General features: G+C 32.1%; 1 protein-coding gene across 1 annotated transcript in view; it reads right to left on the bottom strand.

The window, feature by feature from the left end:
• Positions 1–19,218, bottom strand: part of LOC143057491 (uncharacterized) — a 61,938-nt gene that overhangs the window by 19,868 nt on the left and 22,852 nt on the right. The window contains exons 10-23 of the mRNA XM_076230799.1: positions 17,939–18,089; positions 13,147–13,388; positions 11,489–11,672; positions 10,626–10,880; positions 9,346–9,566; positions 7,999–8,110; positions 7,272–7,388; positions 6,321–6,456; positions 6,006–6,186; positions 5,086–5,362; positions 4,323–4,509; positions 3,355–3,572; positions 2,399–2,631; positions 656–809 (exon numbers count right to left, since the gene is read on the bottom strand). Of these exons, the coding sequence (XP_076086914.1) occupies positions 656–809; positions 2,399–2,631; positions 3,355–3,572; positions 4,323–4,509; positions 5,086–5,362; positions 6,006–6,186; positions 6,321–6,456; positions 7,272–7,388; positions 7,999–8,110; positions 9,346–9,566; positions 10,626–10,880; positions 11,489–11,672; positions 13,147–13,388; positions 17,939–18,089 (2,668 nt within the window). The remainder of the gene's footprint in view (positions 1–655; positions 810–2,398; positions 2,632–3,354; positions 3,573–4,322; positions 4,510–5,085; positions 5,363–6,005; positions 6,187–6,320; positions 6,457–7,271; positions 7,389–7,998; positions 8,111–9,345; positions 9,567–10,625; positions 10,881–11,488; positions 11,673–13,146; positions 13,389–17,938; positions 18,090–19,218) is intronic.

The raw sequence follows: 19,218 nt of genomic DNA, 5'->3' as shown, positions 1-19,218 counted from the left end.
TTTTTAAACTTGTTTGACTACTAGTATATAACTATTTTGATCTGAGCGTCACTGATGAGTCTTAGGTAGACGAAACGCGCGTCTGGCGTATTAAATTATAATTCTGGTACCTTTGATAACTGGTATTTCTTTTGAAATTTTTGTAATTTGAATATACATATTGATAGTTTCAAATCAGATATGAGAAATTGATTCTAATTGATAAACATGAGTTTGATAGCTATACCCCCTTAATTATATACACATTTTTGCATTATATTGTAAATAAAAATAAAGACATATAATTTATGTCACTGAGTCATATGCCTAACGGCAAACAATAAACAGTGTAAAATAAACTGACTACCATATAATACGAATGCATGATTTTGAATGATGTCACTATATTCACGAAGTTTCCCTTTTTCCATGCGAGAATTATCAATCTCAAACTTCACGACTAAGATGAGTTTTTCTCAGGTGAGTTCTCAGAATACAATGACGTCATAATTAAACGTCATTGACATTACCTTTGAAACTAGCGGTGAACAGAAAACAGTTGACCCGCAAACACGAGAAAGTAAATCGGCTACAACTCATTTCATAGATATCGAGAATCCGTGTAACTGTAGCCGAATTCTTTTTCAAACGATTGATAATCTGTACTATATTTTACCTGTAATTGGCGGAGAGTTGTCGACGAAAATGCCATCTGATGTCTTCTTTACACATACTTTAGCCGAATTACATGCAATAACAGTAACAAAGTATATTCCCCCATCGTGTAGATCTAGTCTTGTATAAGTAAAATCACGTACAATTCCATTTAGCTGATATATGAAAAAAAAATCAAATCATACGACTTACTCATACTATAATCATTCATAAATAACTGAATAGTAATAATTTATTTCAAAAACTATTAAGTAAATATTTATAATATTTATAATGAATGCTGTCCTTTTTAACTTTGTATTTGTCTCCATAGAGACTTCAATTCAATCCACTACAACCATGAAGGCGGGTCTGTTTTAACATACTATACAATTAGCGAAAATATAGATCCTATTAATACTAAAAGTTGACACGTTCTAATGGATGTATCATTAACATATTTTATTCTGATATCCTTTACTAATAGTCATATAAGGTTTCATGAAAAGTAATTAAGTTATTAAAGACATGCGAACTGTTTATCTTGCAAACCAAATTGTGATGAAATCCTACAGAGACAAACGGTATGGTTAGCACAAAATAAAAAAAAAAAGATTTAGTATCCCCTTACTTCAACGATTGTTTAATCCGACATAGGGTTTTATTCTGCAATTGGGTGTCCTACTATACAGATACAGCTCAACAGATATTGCTATGCTGTATCTGTATACTATACAGATATCGCTTTAAAGATCCGCCCACTGCCGGACTGAGTATTGTATGATCCTGCGTGACCCCAGAATGTGTATTGCAGTCGCATTCCATGACTTATTGTTTGATCTTATGCAAATTAAATATTACCTTTATACGTTCTGTTTGTTTTCAACATTTCTCTAGAGCAATAAAAATCACACCAATTTTCTGATAACATACACACAGGAACAGAAGTCTTTTCAACGATGACAATTATCGATTTAAAAACTTGAATGTGAATGATTGTGTAACAAAATCAACCATGTCAATTTCAGCATGCATGTTCAGTGAATGTCAAGTCTGAAGCGTAGGACAACTTGTACACTTCTGTTTCAAATTGGACAATGTTTTGTTATTTGTTTATACTGTTGAAATAAGTTGTTATATTAAAATAGATAATTATTCACCTTGAGCGATGTATTATTGTGGACCATTCGAGTTCCTTTTTTTTTTGCGAACCCGTCTTCAGCTGAATGTGTAATTATAATATTACTACGCAGGACTTGAGAGATATCAAATCGAAAATGAATGCGAAAAATGTGAGTTTTCGTGTCTTTCAAATCACAAACAATATACAAGAACTAATAGCAGGATAAAGACAATAACTGTTTAGTATCTTTAAATATCATCTGTATTTGTACTCAGCTCGAAAAGGAGTAATAGCTCGCTAAAGCTCGCACTACACCTGTTTCTTAGCCTCGTACAAATACAGCTGATATTTAAAGACGCTAAACAGTTATTGTCTATATATATGCAATCCGATACAAATTGTATACTTCTATTTTATCTAAAGACAATACGTCATAGTTTCTCGACTAAAGGATACCTTATCATACTTTGAAAATTATATTTTTAGAAGAAATGTCACACTCTTTTATTTTTAAAAAAAACTTTTTCATTTGAGCGTATGTAAATATTATAACAAAAACAATTTATGAACGATCAAAATGACCATACAATTTCTTATTATTTTCATACGTCAACATCAAATTATAAAAAGAATTCATGATACCTCTGTCGATGTTGAGTTAATTTCACCTCCCTTGTGAGAGATCACAGAGATGTACTGTCTCTCAATGAAGGATTCCTCGTCACTAACTTCCCACGTGATTTTCATGCAACTTCTGTAAATAATTGAGTTTTCTCTTCTTGATCCGAGCTGCTGAAACAATTCAGGTTTGCGACTGAAGAATGGAGGGGAATCATCAACCAGAAAACCATTTGACGTTGCTTCAGAGTTAAGACCTGTAATATCAAGAGCCTAATTATTTGTATTGATTTGATTTTGATTTGGGATTTTTTTTGTGTTTAACGCCACTTTTAAGCACCGCATTTAGGCTATTTCTTGGCGGCCAGTTTTTATTGGTGGAGGATGCCGGAGTGCCCCGAAAAAACTACCAACCTTCGATAGGAAAACTGACAATCCTAGTCAATTAAGATTGGAGTCGAGTGCACCGGCACGATCGAGGTTCGAACTTACAACCTCAGTGTGCGAGTGATTACAGCAGTAACTACTTAGACCACTCGGCCACAGAGGCCCTGGCATATGGAATGAATGTGTGTCTCGTATAATGTAAATTAACTTGAAAATAAAGTTTATTATTATGTAGTACCAAAAATGTATACTATCGGTTAAAAAAAAATTCTAAAGTGACAATAACAAGCATTGGATTTTTAACTATACTCAAGTTGCCATGCTATTTGTTAACTTTTACACATATTTTATCACTTTGTAGTACAAAATAAATAAATCAATATGAGTGTTGATACGATTGTCCTAAAATATTTTTTTATGTTCTTTGATGAAACAAATAAAACAACACACGAAAGGACTACATTTGTTTTGAATATCAGCAAATACTATTTATATTATTTTGCATGCGTTATGGCTCTGTTATGTTATAAATATAATGTATTTATAACTCTGTGTATATACAACTACAATAAATGTACAATATTATCTGATACCTGCTTTGTTGTAGGCTCGGACAGTTATGTAGATTCTGATGTTTGTTGGAATTTCATCAGTAATACTAGTATTTGAAAACACGGCTATATCTGTCAACGGCAGTTCACTCTTCGATATGATATCATCTCCTCCCAATAGTGTTCCTACTCTGAAAGAGTATTTATCTAAGCCTGATTGTGGGTCGTTAAAACCGCGCCATGTTGCGGATACATATGATCTGAAATTATACACACGAAGTACACTTGAAAAAAAAACCAGCCAAACAAAATTTAATGATGCATTATGTTTTAGTTTAACTGTATCTATTTTTATAGAATGAACACGATATTCTATCGAAAACTAAGATTTTTATCTGCGATAAAATTGGATTTTGTACTTGTATGAAGACGACTTTGTTTATCGTAATTCTAAAATGCTGTTTAAGTTGGGGTTTAATTATTTGATCATGAGCATACATATAAAATTTAGTTCCCGAGATACGTGCATCTTTAAAATACTTTTTTCCTATGTGGCTTCATTTGTTCTGCTCATTTGAGAGCAGATTCAATGAAAAGTAGACTGGCTTGTTGTTACGGTAAGTTAAACATATCCGTCGTCATCGGTAAAACAGATATTCCATTATGATCAACATTTCGTGATGGTTTGCGTAAAAATTTCGAAAGGTAAACCACAAATTCACCTTTTGGTCCTGGGTTTAGTAGCTTTCACGTAAACAGCAATAATTTCCCGATAGAATATAAATGGGGAAAATCAATATTTACAGTTCTTTTCTTCGTTACCAATTTCTTTTGAACACCATACATATATTTTTTTTTCTGTTTAATTTATTGTAAAGAATACAAATATTAAAAAAAGATTATTCTAATAGTATATCCAAGTAATCCTTTGTTTTACATACACATATATTATAATAGTATTTAAGTACATATATTTTTAAATAGTATCAGTATTGGCCGTTTTAAGATACCTTAAAGATTGATAATTTATGTCAATGTAATCTGCTCCATCCTTCACTTTTCCAATATTTGGGGGACTATTATCAATTATAAATCCATCAGACGTAACAGATGAACAAAGGTCAGCTGTATTACATGCAGTTACTGTGGTATAATATATCTTACCAATAGCAAGATTCATTCCCTTTAAAACAAATTCTAAAATAGAATAATGACTATGTATAAGTAAATAGGCTGGTAAAAATAACTTAAAGAGAGAGGCTAAAGATACCAAAGGGAAACTCAATCTGAAATTAAAAGTCGCAAATAAACTCCCTCACCACGGTAAAAAACGAACAACGACCAAAAAATAGTGAATATCATAGCATAAAAAAAAATTAGCAACACAAACCAAAACAAATACCTGGGTAACCTCAGGTACTCCAAAAGGGGGAAAGCAGATATAACTCCACATGTGACACCCGTCGTGTTTCTCCGGTAAGTATATTAATGTTAAAAAGTTGTCCGGTATCATATCAATCTCATGGCTTTAGATGTTTTAAAATGATTATGACTTCGAAAAACTAATGTCTTTCGAAACTTATATACAGATATGCATCATGAAAGTATGCTTACCGTTTTTAATCTCCCCAACCTCACACACTGTTTCGATTGTATTTGAATTTTTCTTGTTATTGTATTTGAATTTGCCTTCTAATAACAAATTTTTGAATGTAGTTAGGTAGTTTTACTGATATCTTGTATATACAAAAAACAAAAATATAAGTTTAATACCATATATTATTCCAACATCATGTGCTTGTAATACGTCATCACAACCAACACAAGTCCCAACATTAATTCTGTAAGTTTTTATTGTTGTATGTGGATCATAAAACTCTTTCCAGTATGCACCAAGCTGAGTGGAGTCTATCTGAAAGTCGATATCAATCGAATTCAACTTATCTTCTTGCAAAAATCCATCAAACACTTGTCCAACTTCTGGCGGAGATTGATCATAAATGTAACCCCACGAGGATGAAGTTGTTACTAAATTTGCTTTATTGACTGCCTGTAAGAGAATAGAAATAAGGTTTAATTTACAGTGAAGCAAATGGTCCATTCTTAATACGTTGCTCCAAATAACTCAAATTCGAAAACTGAAATTATTAACATTACATTGTATTCTAAAGTGATTTTTAAATTAAGTTAATATGTAATAGCTATATCCACATGATACTTGAAATACATGTTCAATCTACATCTTTGAATATTGTATAAAATTAATGAAATAAGTGGAATTACGAGTTATTGCTTACTACTAATCCTCCTACTGTAAGACTAAAGTACAGGAATTGGACGAGTGAAAAATCTGAAACCGGGTCACAGCGTATAGATATTCACATAATCCTGAAAACAACTTTCAGGAGGCACTTAACTGAAAACTGCACTGAAAGTTTCGTAACTGTTGGAAATTGTCTTAGAATATGTTCATATCTGTATTCAGTTAACAAGTAGCTGATGCATGATGTATCTCAAAACGCATCAGACTGTATACAATTTTCACACGATTACAAATTTCAGTTCGTATAGTTCCTTAAACAAATGCGATAGAAGTTTTAAAGGATTGCCAGACGAGGATAAAAAAAAAAGGAAACGTTTCTCCTGCAGTTATATTTAGCATAAGTAAAATATATCAATGGTATATATCTTACCTTGACTGTTAAGAAATATGCATGTCCTTGATGCGCATCAATATCTAAATACTGGATAGGAACTCCACAGTCCTCAGTTGTCTCGATGGATTGTACAATGTCCCCAATATTTGCTTTAGAGCCTACTTCTAGCATGTAATATGCAATTCCACTTTCTAAGTCATAAAAGACATCTTTCCAGCTGAAGTAAATACGTCACAAAATGTAAGAATATTTAAAATCCTTTGCGTTTTGTTTTAATGCAACGGGATATATACAAATAATTCAATTAACATAAATTCAGTTTGCTGAGATGAATCTCATCGTTTTACTCACCATGCTTGAATTTCAGTGAAACTTCTAATATGTCTGCCATCAATTAGAATAGGTTTTGATGTTAGATGTGGTGGAGTGGTATCTACTCTTACTGAGGCAGAGTGTGCTGTAGAACTTCTTCCAGAGAAATCAATTCCTTAAAATAGATTAACGAATTTAAAAAAGTTGATGCAAAGTTTGTTTTAACAATTTTGATTTAAATCTTTTACTATGGAGTAATTATTCTTTTGATACCGATTTTCGTTTGATTTCGTTTAAAATCACGATGATAAATATTCAACAAATAACAAATTTTCTCATGCAGACCTCGTCGAAACCACGAAATGGAATATCCACGAATATTTAATTTTTTCTTAATACACGAAAATTGGTACCCACAAAATAAAGTAAATATGTCTCTGCATTTGGTATATGTTGGTTTCCTCATATTCATTTTGTTTCTTATCTTATGTTTCAGTAGCTCTTCAAAAAAAATTAGAAGGGTGCAGAACAATTGAACATACTGTGAAAAGTGAAATCACAAAATGGAAAGTCCCTATTCAAATGGCAAAATCAAATAATAAAAGACATCAAACGAATGACCAACAACAGTCATATTCCTGACTTGGTACAGACATTTTTACATGAATGTAGAAAATGGTGGATTGAACCTCGTTTTATAGCGCTAAACCTGTCACTTGTATGACAGTCGCATCAAACCCCATTCATGTGCACAAAACAGACATAATAATTAAAATAGTCACAATATGGGTACAGCAGTCATCATTGTGTCACAATCTCAAACAAACAAATATAGAACAAATTTTACGGACAATTTTAATTGACAAACATCAAAACGCATTTGTCCCAAACCAATTTAACTTAAGTCAATATTCAATAATTTTAGTAATATTTTTCATTCTATTTATTTCATATTTAAAAATGCATATTTAAAAAGATATACACACATACCTTTAACAGATGCAAAATAATCATGACCATTCTGTAAGTGAAGATTGTGAAACGTGACATGATTCACAATACCAACATTTGTGTTTTCAACTATATCTGACCCTCCTTCTACAGATCCTGTTAATGACAAAACAGATATAAATATGTGACAGTATATTAACAAGGTATTGTAATCTAAAACACCAACTATCAACGAAAATAACTTCATGGACCTTACATTTCATATCAATTGTTTCCTAATCTCTACTTAAAAAAATGAAAATACTGGTTTATTAACGAATCACTTTGAAACTGATAAGAAATGAGAAAATTGCACAACACCTTGAATGGTATATTGCAAATGAAGATACCAGTTTCCCGTAGGCCTAGAGCTGATTTTTGAAAAACTTAGGCAATTTTTGGTGTTAAATTATGTCAATTTATTGATTTCGCTATCCAACTGTTCTAGTCCGAGTGACACTGATAAAAAAACTGGCATAAAACATTATATCCTAGAATTTTTCATTAGTTTATATACATCGATATTCTTCTGTTATCTCGAGCTCCTATCAAACAATTCGAAAGTATATCTTAGAATGTCGTCAAAAAATGTAGTCGTTTGTTATTTCTAACAGAAAGTTCCTTCACTCTTCTTTGAAAAATAGATCCTTTTTAACTATTACTTTTAGTTGTCTAAACTCTAATATTTGGAAAATATCATGTTTGTTTTTAATAATATTTTTCCTACCAATAGCAACTTGGTATTGAAGTATTCCAGTACTATGACTTGCTGTACCATATTCTTCAATATCCAGAAATGATTCCCAATTGACAAAAATATCAGAAGTTGATATCTGAAACTAGTACAAGCAAACAAACAATCTGAAAAGGCAGTTGAATAAAAAAAAGTCATGTGATAATGCATGGGGTTGTTTTTGTATTTTACACGTGCATATTTCTATATTATTCTAATTGTCACCCTTTTTTATGGGATTCATATTGTTCAGTCTTTAGTTTTTGATGTTGTGTTTAGTAGACGGTTGCTTGTCCTTTCGTTTGTTTGTTTTGTGTTTTGCCTGACTGTTGGCAGTTTGTCTTTCACTTATGAGTTGAATTTCCCTTTGTCATCTTCCACCTCTCTTCGATGATTCGTATATTGACAAGTTTTTGTTTTTCTTCATCTAAACGTGTTTTGTGAGTTTGAAAGTTTTCATTTATTTGTAATACTTATCCGAAGTTTTATAATGAAACACAATTTAGATAGTGTTTTGCTTATAACCGATTGAGCCTTTCTCTTTGAGTATTTGTCTTTAATTGTATGAAGAACACATTATCATATACTAGTCAACAAAACGATACAAAAGTTTGAACTTAAATTTATCATGAAATATGATGAATAGGAAAAATCGTCAATTATCCAATGAAAAACATAAATTTATAAAGCAAATGCATATGATTAAAAGAATCTTATCTAATTGGAAAGTTAGAAAATACCTAGCTATTGAACATTTGGGTCAAGTTTATTTATAGAAAATGATGACAAAAGTTGGGGCTTAATTTCGAAGATGAGAATTAAGTATTCAAATATCTGTAAAGGCATTCAAAATGTTAAGCAGCCCATGTTTAAATTTTAAAGGTTTAAGTTCTTAAATCGATTTTTTGAATTTTTGGGTGAAAATAAGATTTTTAATATTAGAAAATTCCATTTTTTTTCACGCGTTTTTGCCTTTAATCAATGGTTTTAATGAAAACATACAATTCTGTAAAAAAAATAGACCAAAAAGGGCAACTATTCACTTAGGAACAGCGTATATAATTTCATTATTTGTGGAAAATACATTGCCTTGTTTAGTTTCTTTTGTTGCTAGTATTGACATATTGCAACACGGGGTTAGATCAAACTTTTAATTTTTGGGTTTGCTAAACCATAAGTAAAATTTTATTTTCAGACGTAACATATCCGCATCACATACCCACCCAAGAGTTAAATCTTCTGTAATATCTCCTTTTATAGATCAAAATAAATACAAAGACACTTCTCCTTATGTTGAAACCGTTCAAAAAATTAGAGCCAGGATTGAAAAATTGTTCGAACCTTGTACTGTATTATTGTAGTTGGTCCTATCCAAATTGTTCCTGTTAAAGGAGGTATAAGATCAACGGTGATACCATCACTGCATTCATTTGTTTCCTGCAGTACTTCTGTGTACGTCTCATACTCAAGAGTTTTCGACGGAGCATGAATGCAGATGGTGTACCGTTTACCGTGCTCTAGAGGACTTTCGTCTTTGAATAAAACATTAATATAAGCACTTTCTGAAATAAAAAGTAATCCATATGCCAATTATAAATGTTAAGAGATATGTAAAGGAGATGTGTTAATAAGGCAACTCTCCACCCAAGTCACTTTGTATACAGAGTAAACAATTATAGGTCAAATTATGGCCTTCAACACAGGTTTTGTTTCACACCGAATAACAAGCAATAAAGGGCCCAACATGACTTGTGTAAAACAAATCAAACATGAAAGACAACAGTCTAATCTATAAGAAAACAAGAAACTACATCAACAAACGGCAACCACGTAATAACAATGTCAGAAAAATAAAAAACCAAAACCAGTTGACAAGACTTATCATGGTGTAATGTTATATGCATCCTGAAATAATAAACGACTCGACTATGAAGAGGAAAAATTGTTAAAGCAAAACATCCATCACCGGAATGTAAACCTGAAAAGTAAATATTGTCTTTTTCTGTTTTGTTAATGACCTTATTTCACCTGTACAAAATCATGATTTTGTCATTTTATAAAGGACTTTCAGTTTAAAATTTCCAATGCAGTTTGATATTTTTGTTTTTATTATATTTCCCGTCAAAGCGACAGATTTTGATTGGATAATACAAAGGAGATAATTTACTCAATCAAATGGCTCAGCGGGCAAGAATTTATTTGAATGTCACCCTCTCATGCAGAAAAATAAAAAAATAGATAATGTAAAGGACAATGAATTATTAATGCTAATGGTTTTCTCAGTCTGTCAAAACAAAAGGAAATTGTCTGGCTTCCATTCTGTTGTTTTTTCTAATAACTGTTTCATTGCTCATGTCTATACCGTCATAGTTTAGTACTTATAATTTTAAATTTAACAGTAACAATAAGTATAATAAATTAAAAAATTAAATAGAAAATAGCTGAGAGGATTGTGGTAGAGCAGATTGGTACCCCTCGAAAAAGCATTGTCAACCACGGCTCCTTTTAAGTTGACAATATTTCCTATGGATAACAACCTGCTTTATCACCCTCTCAGCTATGTGATATTTATATAATTTTACTATTCACAACGAATCAATGGCATCCTGCAAATATTTTACCAGTATGTCCACATGTAACAACATCAGGATGTGAGCATGGATCTGAAAGATGAATGGTATTGAAATCCTTGTAGTACGTTAAAGCATCTAATGTGTTTATTTCTATCACTGCCCAAGTAAAGTTTTTGTGTCGAAGTGAGTGCCACACAGCACTTAAAATGTTTTTATACGGAGTGTAATCAACATCTTCAATATTCCATCTTCCAGTTTCTTCAAGATATATTTCATGGCCATATCCATCTATTATAGAACCGTCTAAAATACAAAAAAAAATAAAACACTTTAATTAAAAGATTTAAACTTTTATGTATATTTATGCCCAATTTATAGATATTATGCTTTCTGGTCTGTGCGTTCGTCCGTTTGTTCTTCCGTCTGTATCACTTAAGGTAAAGGTTTTTGGTCGAGGTAGTCTATGATGAAGTTGAAGTCCAATCATCTTGAAATTTAGTACACATGTTCCCTATGATATGATCTTTTTACCCCATTTTCACGGTCCACTGAACATAGAAAATGATAGTGCAGATGGAGCATCCGTGTACTATGGACACATTCTTGTTTGTTTTTTGTTATGATATAAAAAAGAAGATTGGTATGATTGCCAATGAGACAAATGTCCACACGAGACCAAAATGACACAGACATTAACAACTATAGGTCACCGTACGGCCTCCAACAATGAGCAAAGCCCATACCGCAGAGTCAGCTATAAAAGGCCCCGATATGACAATGTATAACAATTCAAACGAGAAAATGATGCAATGATTTGTGAAACTCTTGACTGATATTTTAATTGGATTGTTTGAAATGTGTAAATACTAGCAGATGTAAAATAAACACCCTTGTTTTTGTTAAAAACATACCTCTGTTCAATTGCTGCTCTCCTGTAGCATCTAAGACTATTTTTGGAACCACATCTTGACCTTTGCACGGTTTAATTTCTGCAAATGTTGTCTGTGACACACCTGCTCCATTATATCCACGTAAGGCAAATATACGACATTTTGAAAAATCAATCTGCCCCAGCAAATGAATTGTAAGCTGTGACTAGAAGAAAAAAAACAAGAAACATTTTGCCTTATGTCCAAATACTCACGATAATAAATCTGACTGAGAAAAGATTAATTTTAAACTGATTATACGTGTTGAATGCATATGATGTATGAGAAAATGTTATCTAAGATGTTTGAATCTTAACTTTCTTTTGAAAATGCATAGATTTTCGAACTATTGCAACTGTTCTTCAAACCTTTCCATTTCTTGCTACTCCAACACAACAAAATGAAGTGTCCATGCTTATATTGTTTGTGTGTTCACATGCACATTATTCCGATAGGCTTATTGATAACCGTTTTTTTAAAGTGTGAAAAACATTGTAGAGTTATACATTACTATTCTTTTATGTTTTTAGCAAACAAAAAAATAATATATGCAACTGATAATTTTAATGTCAATTTTATAAACATTTACTTTCACGAGAATCTGAGATAACCCACGGTTTGATTGGGTTTGTGTTTTCTATGTTGTGTTTTGTGTAATGTTAGCTGTTTTTCGTTTTTTGCAATGACATTGTCAATTTTGATTTTTAGTTATGAGTCTGAATATCTCTTTGTTATCTTTCACCTCTTTGTAACTACCGAATGTGACGTCCTTCGTGATGTACATCAACTAAATAGCATTGTTTGATTTATAGCAAATAGTTATCAAAGGTACCAGGATTATAATTTAGTACGCCAGACGCGCGTTTCGTCTACATAAGACTCATCAGTGACGCTCAAATCAAAATATTTATAAAGCCAAACAAGTACAAAATAATAATAGAAAACATACCATATTTTTACTTTTAACAGTGCAAATTAAAACTTTTGAAAGTTGTAAGTAAATTTCATAAAATCTGTGATTGTGTTACAGATTAACTTTATGGCATAAACATGATCAAACACTTCATCAAGAAAAAAAACATACGAAAGAGCTGTTTATTGCTGATATAGCATCTGCTTTCAACCAAGAATGATATATTCCGTTTGAACTATCATGTAGACTGTATTCGTAATATGATACTACTCGTTTTGCTTCTACTTCATCCACTATGTCCGGATCATACATATTAGCGAATGTTATTTCCATCTTAAAATAAACGCAAACAGTTTCACTTCAAAAACATCCAATATGTATTAAACTACTTATGAAGTTATGATTTTCATTGAATGTTTAATTCAGTAACATATGAATGCTTCTCATTTTCTAGTTTATCCGGTCTTTATCCGTTTTTTATCAATTTTTCTCTCTTTTTTCCTTTTTTTATGTTTTCTGTCGATCATGCTATGTTTTACCCTGCATTAATGTAAAAACCAGCATACCAATAAGTCACAATTAATTACTACACAACGAATTTATGATTGCACTTTGTTACAGCATATACCTTAAATACAAATATTGGGTGATTGGTTGTTGCTTGATTATTATCGAGGGATTAACTTGGTTAATATCGAGGGATTAATTAAACAAAGATCTACCATACCTTATCTGTATCGTTAGTATGATGTGTGTAATCAATCGATATAGGTCCGGTAACAGGTTTGTTTGGTATGATTGTGACACCACTAGTCTTTATTGCAGGGAAGCATACATCGCCTGCACAAAACTTCAATGATAATCGATATGTTCGCCCAGGCTCTAGTGAAAGACCCCTCGCGGTCAGTTTTGTATTTTGATTGATTGAAATATATTGGTAGTCCATTTCATTAAATGTGCTCCAGAAATCTGAAATTTCGAAATTGATCATTAGTTTTAAACCTCAGACGTAAACCTTCGAGCTAATGTTTTCACAATAGAATCACGTTCATGTTCTATAACTAAATCAATAAACATTAAATGTTTTTTTTTTCAATTTGATAATTTATTTGCATTATTATAGATTATCGTTAATCATCTCAGCAAAATTGATTTTCTCGTTTGAGCCTGTACAGCAAAAATGAGAAAAGCAATCGAGTTGAGATGACCAATGATAATCTGTTTATTGTTATTTTAACTATAACGACGTTGTTAATTTCATTGACAACGGGCACGTGCGCCCTTAAGCCCCGGTCACAACAGATCGTACGATTTTTTGTCGTGGAAGATCTATAAAATAGTTGTCGTGGCACTGTCGTGCAAAATGTCAAAACAATATTTCGAGTGGTCGCATCAGCTACGACATGTCCACGATGGGCACACGACAGAGAAAAAATAATTGTAATTGTACTGTCGTAGTAAGTCGCAAGTCGGTCGTGCGACAGTCGTACGACAATCCTGAATTGTTTCAGGTTATTTTTCAGGTTTTCATGTCATGGGATTCGCGTGTTACTGTCTTTTCACTGTTGTGCCACTGTCGTACGACTGTCGTGCCACTGTCTTGAAACATGCCACGCTCCTTCCGCATGAATCCAACGAAAGCACCGGCAGATTCCAGCTCCAACTCTTGCATCAGTGAATACTATACTGCCCAAACATCAGGCGTAGTTTGATCAATGGCCTAACCCACCAACGTCTGGCGTTTCGCTGGTTCCTATATTATTCACGAACTCGAATCAACGCTAACAGGACCATAGTTTTCTCTTGTTGGGGTCCGGCAAGGTGCCTATTTAGCAGGGCCAAGTGTAATCGTTCTGGTGGAATAGCCATCCTCTTTAAACGGCAGACGGTATGTTTTTTCAAACATTCAGTCCCGACGAATTGTATTCTTCTAAATAAAACAAAAATGTGTTGCACGGTGAACGTACCACTGCCATACGACAGACAATCAATGTTGGTCGAGCATCGTACGAAATTTGGTATTCGTGAGACAATCGTGTAACTGTATCGCGAGTGTTTTGCAACAGTCGTACGATTGTTTTATTATAAATGGTTTATGTTGGTACCCACGACAATATGTTTATCGCCAGACAGTCGGACGATTATGGTAAGACACTATCACGACAGCCGCCAGACAGTGACACGACAAACAATCGTAGAGCAAAAAAAGGTGCATGTTCAATTTTTGTCCGACGACACACGACAGCGCCACGATGCTCAAAATATCATGGGACTGTCGTACGATGATCACAAATGACCGATTTTACCAATTTTCATGTCGTGGCGCTGTATAGATGTGTCGTGGGTTCGTTGTGACCAGGGCTTTAGGTTCTAGCAATAAATTTTCATATCACTCTACTGTGCTGAGAATTGAAATTATCAGTCAGTAAGATCAAAAGAAATTGTGTAAAATAGTGATCATTCGTAATATTTGTAAAAAAAAGTTACTTTCATTATAATGATACAATGCATATTTTCATTATTTTAACAAACTAACAAACAAATACTTTATTTGCCAATCACAGCTAATAGGATGAGAAGAATACTTAAAATCATAATCTTTACACATAATATGAAAATAAAATAACAGTAGGTTAAACAAAGTAGAACTTCAATTTTTCAGTATACTTGCATACTACCTGGAGTTAATATAGGTATACTGCTCTGTGTCTTTTCAATATAATGAAATATTTTGTGACTTTAATACAAACGAGAGGTTTAGTTAGATATAAAACCAGATTTAATCCACTGTAAAGAAAATGCTTGTTCCAAGTCAACAGTTGTTTTTCATTGGTTTGATGGTTTTGAGCGTTTGATTTTGCCATTTGAAAGTGGACTTTCCAATTCAAATTTTCCAAGGAGTTCGATATTTTTATGCTCCACCTACGATAGTAGAGGGGCATTATGTTTTCTGGTCTGTACGTCCGTCTGCCCCGCTTCAGGTCAAAGTTTTTGGTCAAGGTAGTTTTTGATGAAGCTGAAGTCCAATCAACTTGAAACGTAGTACACGTGTTGCTTATGATATGATCATTCTAATTCTAAATCCAAATTACACTTTTTACCCCAATTTCACGGTCTATTGAACATGGAAAATGATAGTGCGAGTAGGGAATTCGTGTACTTTGGACACATTCTTGTTTTTTCTTTTATTTTTTCATCACTTTTTCGTATTATGGGCTAGTCTGTCCTACTTAGGTCACTTATATAATATTGTACCTTATTGACTTTTATCCTCATAATGAATTTTTGTTTTTATTATTTATATTATTCATTATCTCTTTGGTATGACTAACTTGGTGGTGTGTCTTGTTTTATGTGTCATTCTATAATTCTAATTATTATTTACCACCAAGCCAATGCCGTTCATCTATACTCCAAAATGCATGTGTTATGTATGGTAAGTATTCTAATGAAATTTGAAAATATGTGCTCAAGACAGTAGTGGATACTTGAAAATCCTTGTCAGAAACACAATGTGGTCGTGTATCCTGTTGAAAGTAAAAATAATGTTGAAACGTGAAGAAATTACTGTCCTAACTAAATTGGATATAGCATACACCCAATGTACTTTTGTATTCGTATTTTTTAAAAGATGCATTAATTGTTTCTATTGATTAAATATGCAAAACATTTTCATTGTGGTTAAAATTAATAGACGTTCTTTTTGACCTGTGCTAATTGAATGTACAACAGAACAAATCCCTTTCGTGGATCTATTTAGTTCTCTATATTTTTTTTATTATTATAAATGTGATTATGTATGCTATATTAAAATTTATACACATCAGAAGTCTACTTCCAGTGCGAGCAATACACGTTGCTATTATAATCTCATTGCTAAAGTGATTTCTTCGTCAAGGCGTAAATGATATCTTTTTAATGCTTTAATGCTTCAAAATATTTTTGTTTTCTTTCTCCGTTGTGAACAATGCGCACATAATGAGTAAAAAATATACAAAGCACATTCTGACATACCTGATCATGATGGCTTGCATTTAATGGTAAATTGTCTGGAAAAGAATATAATGACGTAGATAAGTTGCAGTTGCAACTGAGTATAGTTTTTAATACATATATAAATACATTTAATATAATATCGTGTTTGGTAACAACAAATTGAGCGTCATCATTTTGTTTTGTACGTTCTCTTTCAGCAATCTATTACTTAACATCAGAGTACCCAAAGATCAACCACTATGCACAATTGTGAAGGGATATAGTACAAGTTGTCTATAAAATTGATCATTGTATCGCTTATTATCTTTAAAAACTTTCAAGCACCACTGTAAATATATGTACGATTGTAATGGATATATTAGTTTACACTGGGGGGAACTGAACTAGAGTTTGACAAATAAATGCAAATCTAATTTAGTTTACCTTCTTTGTTTATTTTTTTTTCTAGTATTTAACATTGTATAGACAATTTAATTGGCATGACTTGCCTGTGCAGTTTTCTCCATCAAGGATTTTCAGATCTGGCAATGACCAATTTGGATCCACGATAGTAACACCATCTGAAGATACGAACGCTGATCCCGTCAATGTTTCAGCAAACACTGTACTGTAGTACCGCTATAATTACATCGTAATGAATTGACACTTATGTTTTAATTGAAATTCCTTGTAACTTAAATTAAAAACAAAATTTGGAGTTAGTGTAAACAATATTTTATTCAGAAAACAGATAAATAAAAACGTACATATCTTATTGAAAACCTTTGTTAAATAAATCGATTCTTTCGATTCATTGATCGAAAACTCGGACAAAAATTATAAAGAACTATGTGCTTTCTTTACGGATTAAGAGAAATTATATTCTGTCACAGTCTTTTAGATCTTTGGCTTCAAGGAAAAATCATTTGATTTGTATGTTTGACGATTGTGTCCTCTATTATAATGTGACATTTTGACTGAGTTTTGATTTAAATGACGGTTTATTCATGTAGAACAGAGGACGCTCACGGTCTTGCCCTGTTTTGAACTTATTCATTTTCCTTAGGTGTTGTTTCAACTTAATTTATTTTTTTGTTATGTCGAAGGAAGTTTTGCAATAATACAAAAAAACACTAATTTACTACTGTTGACAAATTATCCTACCTTCATCAATTTTTAAATTTTGATTCCAAAATATAATTGTACATTATGCGACTGTCGTACAAGTGAGATGTTTAGCTAGCTATAAAATCTACCATTTTCTACATAAAAAATGCCTGTTCCACGTAAGGAATATTACAGTTGTTGTACATTCGTTTTAGATCTTTTGTTTTGCCATTTGCTTAGGGACTTTCCGTTTTGAATTTTCCTCGGAGCTCAGTATTTTTGTGATCTTACCTTTTTCTTAATGCAGTCAATGTTCTTTTTAATTCAATTGGAATAACAATTCATTATAATTGCTTTCTTACAATTTAATATTTACATTTTACATACTTGAAAAGTAGATAGTGAAAGTCCAGAAACTAAGTAAAAATTAGTATTGCCGGTTATTTTCCTTTTTCCATCAACATCGCATATGCCTGCCGCGGTTCCTACACAGACATAATATGATAAATTCAAATGTGGATGATAAAATTTTGTCCAACGAACAGCTAGATGGTCCGTTGCGGCAAGGAAGTCAATATCCTCTATGTCCTGAAAAATAAAAATAAATTAAAAAAAATGAAGTAAATAAAATATTATTATTAACATGAAACTTTTGCATTCCGGTATTAAAAGGCCTTTAACTACAAGGTGTAACCCTAGATTTAGCGTTGATAAATAGGGATTATGTTGAAAAGTTTTAAAGTAAATTATAAAAGGACTCTTTGATATATGTATTCTGTCGATGGATATGAACATCTTATCATATTTTACACTTTTAAACTTTGATCATGATGCAGATTTCAGAAAAATAGCCATACTTTTTACTTGATATAACACATTTTTTTTTACTACCAAGCTAAAAACGTATACCTTAATTGGTGTAAATGTTGACGAATTCCCTGGAACGTCGATCACAATACCTTTTCTAGGCAAAACGATATCATGACTGTAGGACACAGATGTCTGCATGACAGACAAACCGACAAGATTTGTTGCCTTGATTGTCATGTAGTACGTATGATGACCATTTAATTTCCAATCTAGCTCAGACACATTAGTTGCAGTACAAATATATTTTGATGAAAGGATGCAGGAACCCTGTTCAGTAACTACAGAATACTGCTGTATATTTGTAGAGTATGGTTCGTGCCCTGCAATAATTGATATTTTTTTTAAATTTCCATTTTATTTTAAAATCATGTAATAGAATGTTAGCTGCAGTAATGACTGATAGAACCTCAAATATATCGATAATAGATTTATTGTGTCGACTTTCTTATAAAGGCAAGTGCTATCATGTTGCAAATCTCAAAACACAAGACATAAGTTACAGTTAAAGGGAAACTTCGCAAAAAAATCAAAAATTGATATTATGTTCATTCTGTATAAAAATGCTCAAATTCATAGATATTAAAGTTTTATTCCGCTAGATAAGCGATCACCATCGATTTTAAATTTAGAGTATCAATTCTCTGCGATCCGCCATTTTGTCTTCTTTCCCGATTAATAAAAACGATATGTCTATAAACCACAAAGAAACAAAACTACAGTAACCGATGTAGTCGTAATTGCGTGTCGATATCTTGTCAATCGTACGGTTGTTTTATCCGACTTACTAACTTGATACGAAAAATATTCTTACTTTTTTTAAATTACCATGGTCTGTTGTTTTTAAACT

Source organism: Mytilus galloprovincialis, chromosome 13 (assembly GCF_965363235.1).
Source record: "Mytilus galloprovincialis chromosome 13, xbMytGall1.hap1.1, whole genome shotgun sequence".
NCBI classification, from domain to species: Eukaryota; Metazoa; Mollusca; class Bivalvia; order Mytilida; family Mytilidae; genus Mytilus; species Mytilus galloprovincialis.
Note: the sequence above shows the minus strand (reverse complement) of the source record. Positions and strands in the feature narration are given on the sequence as shown.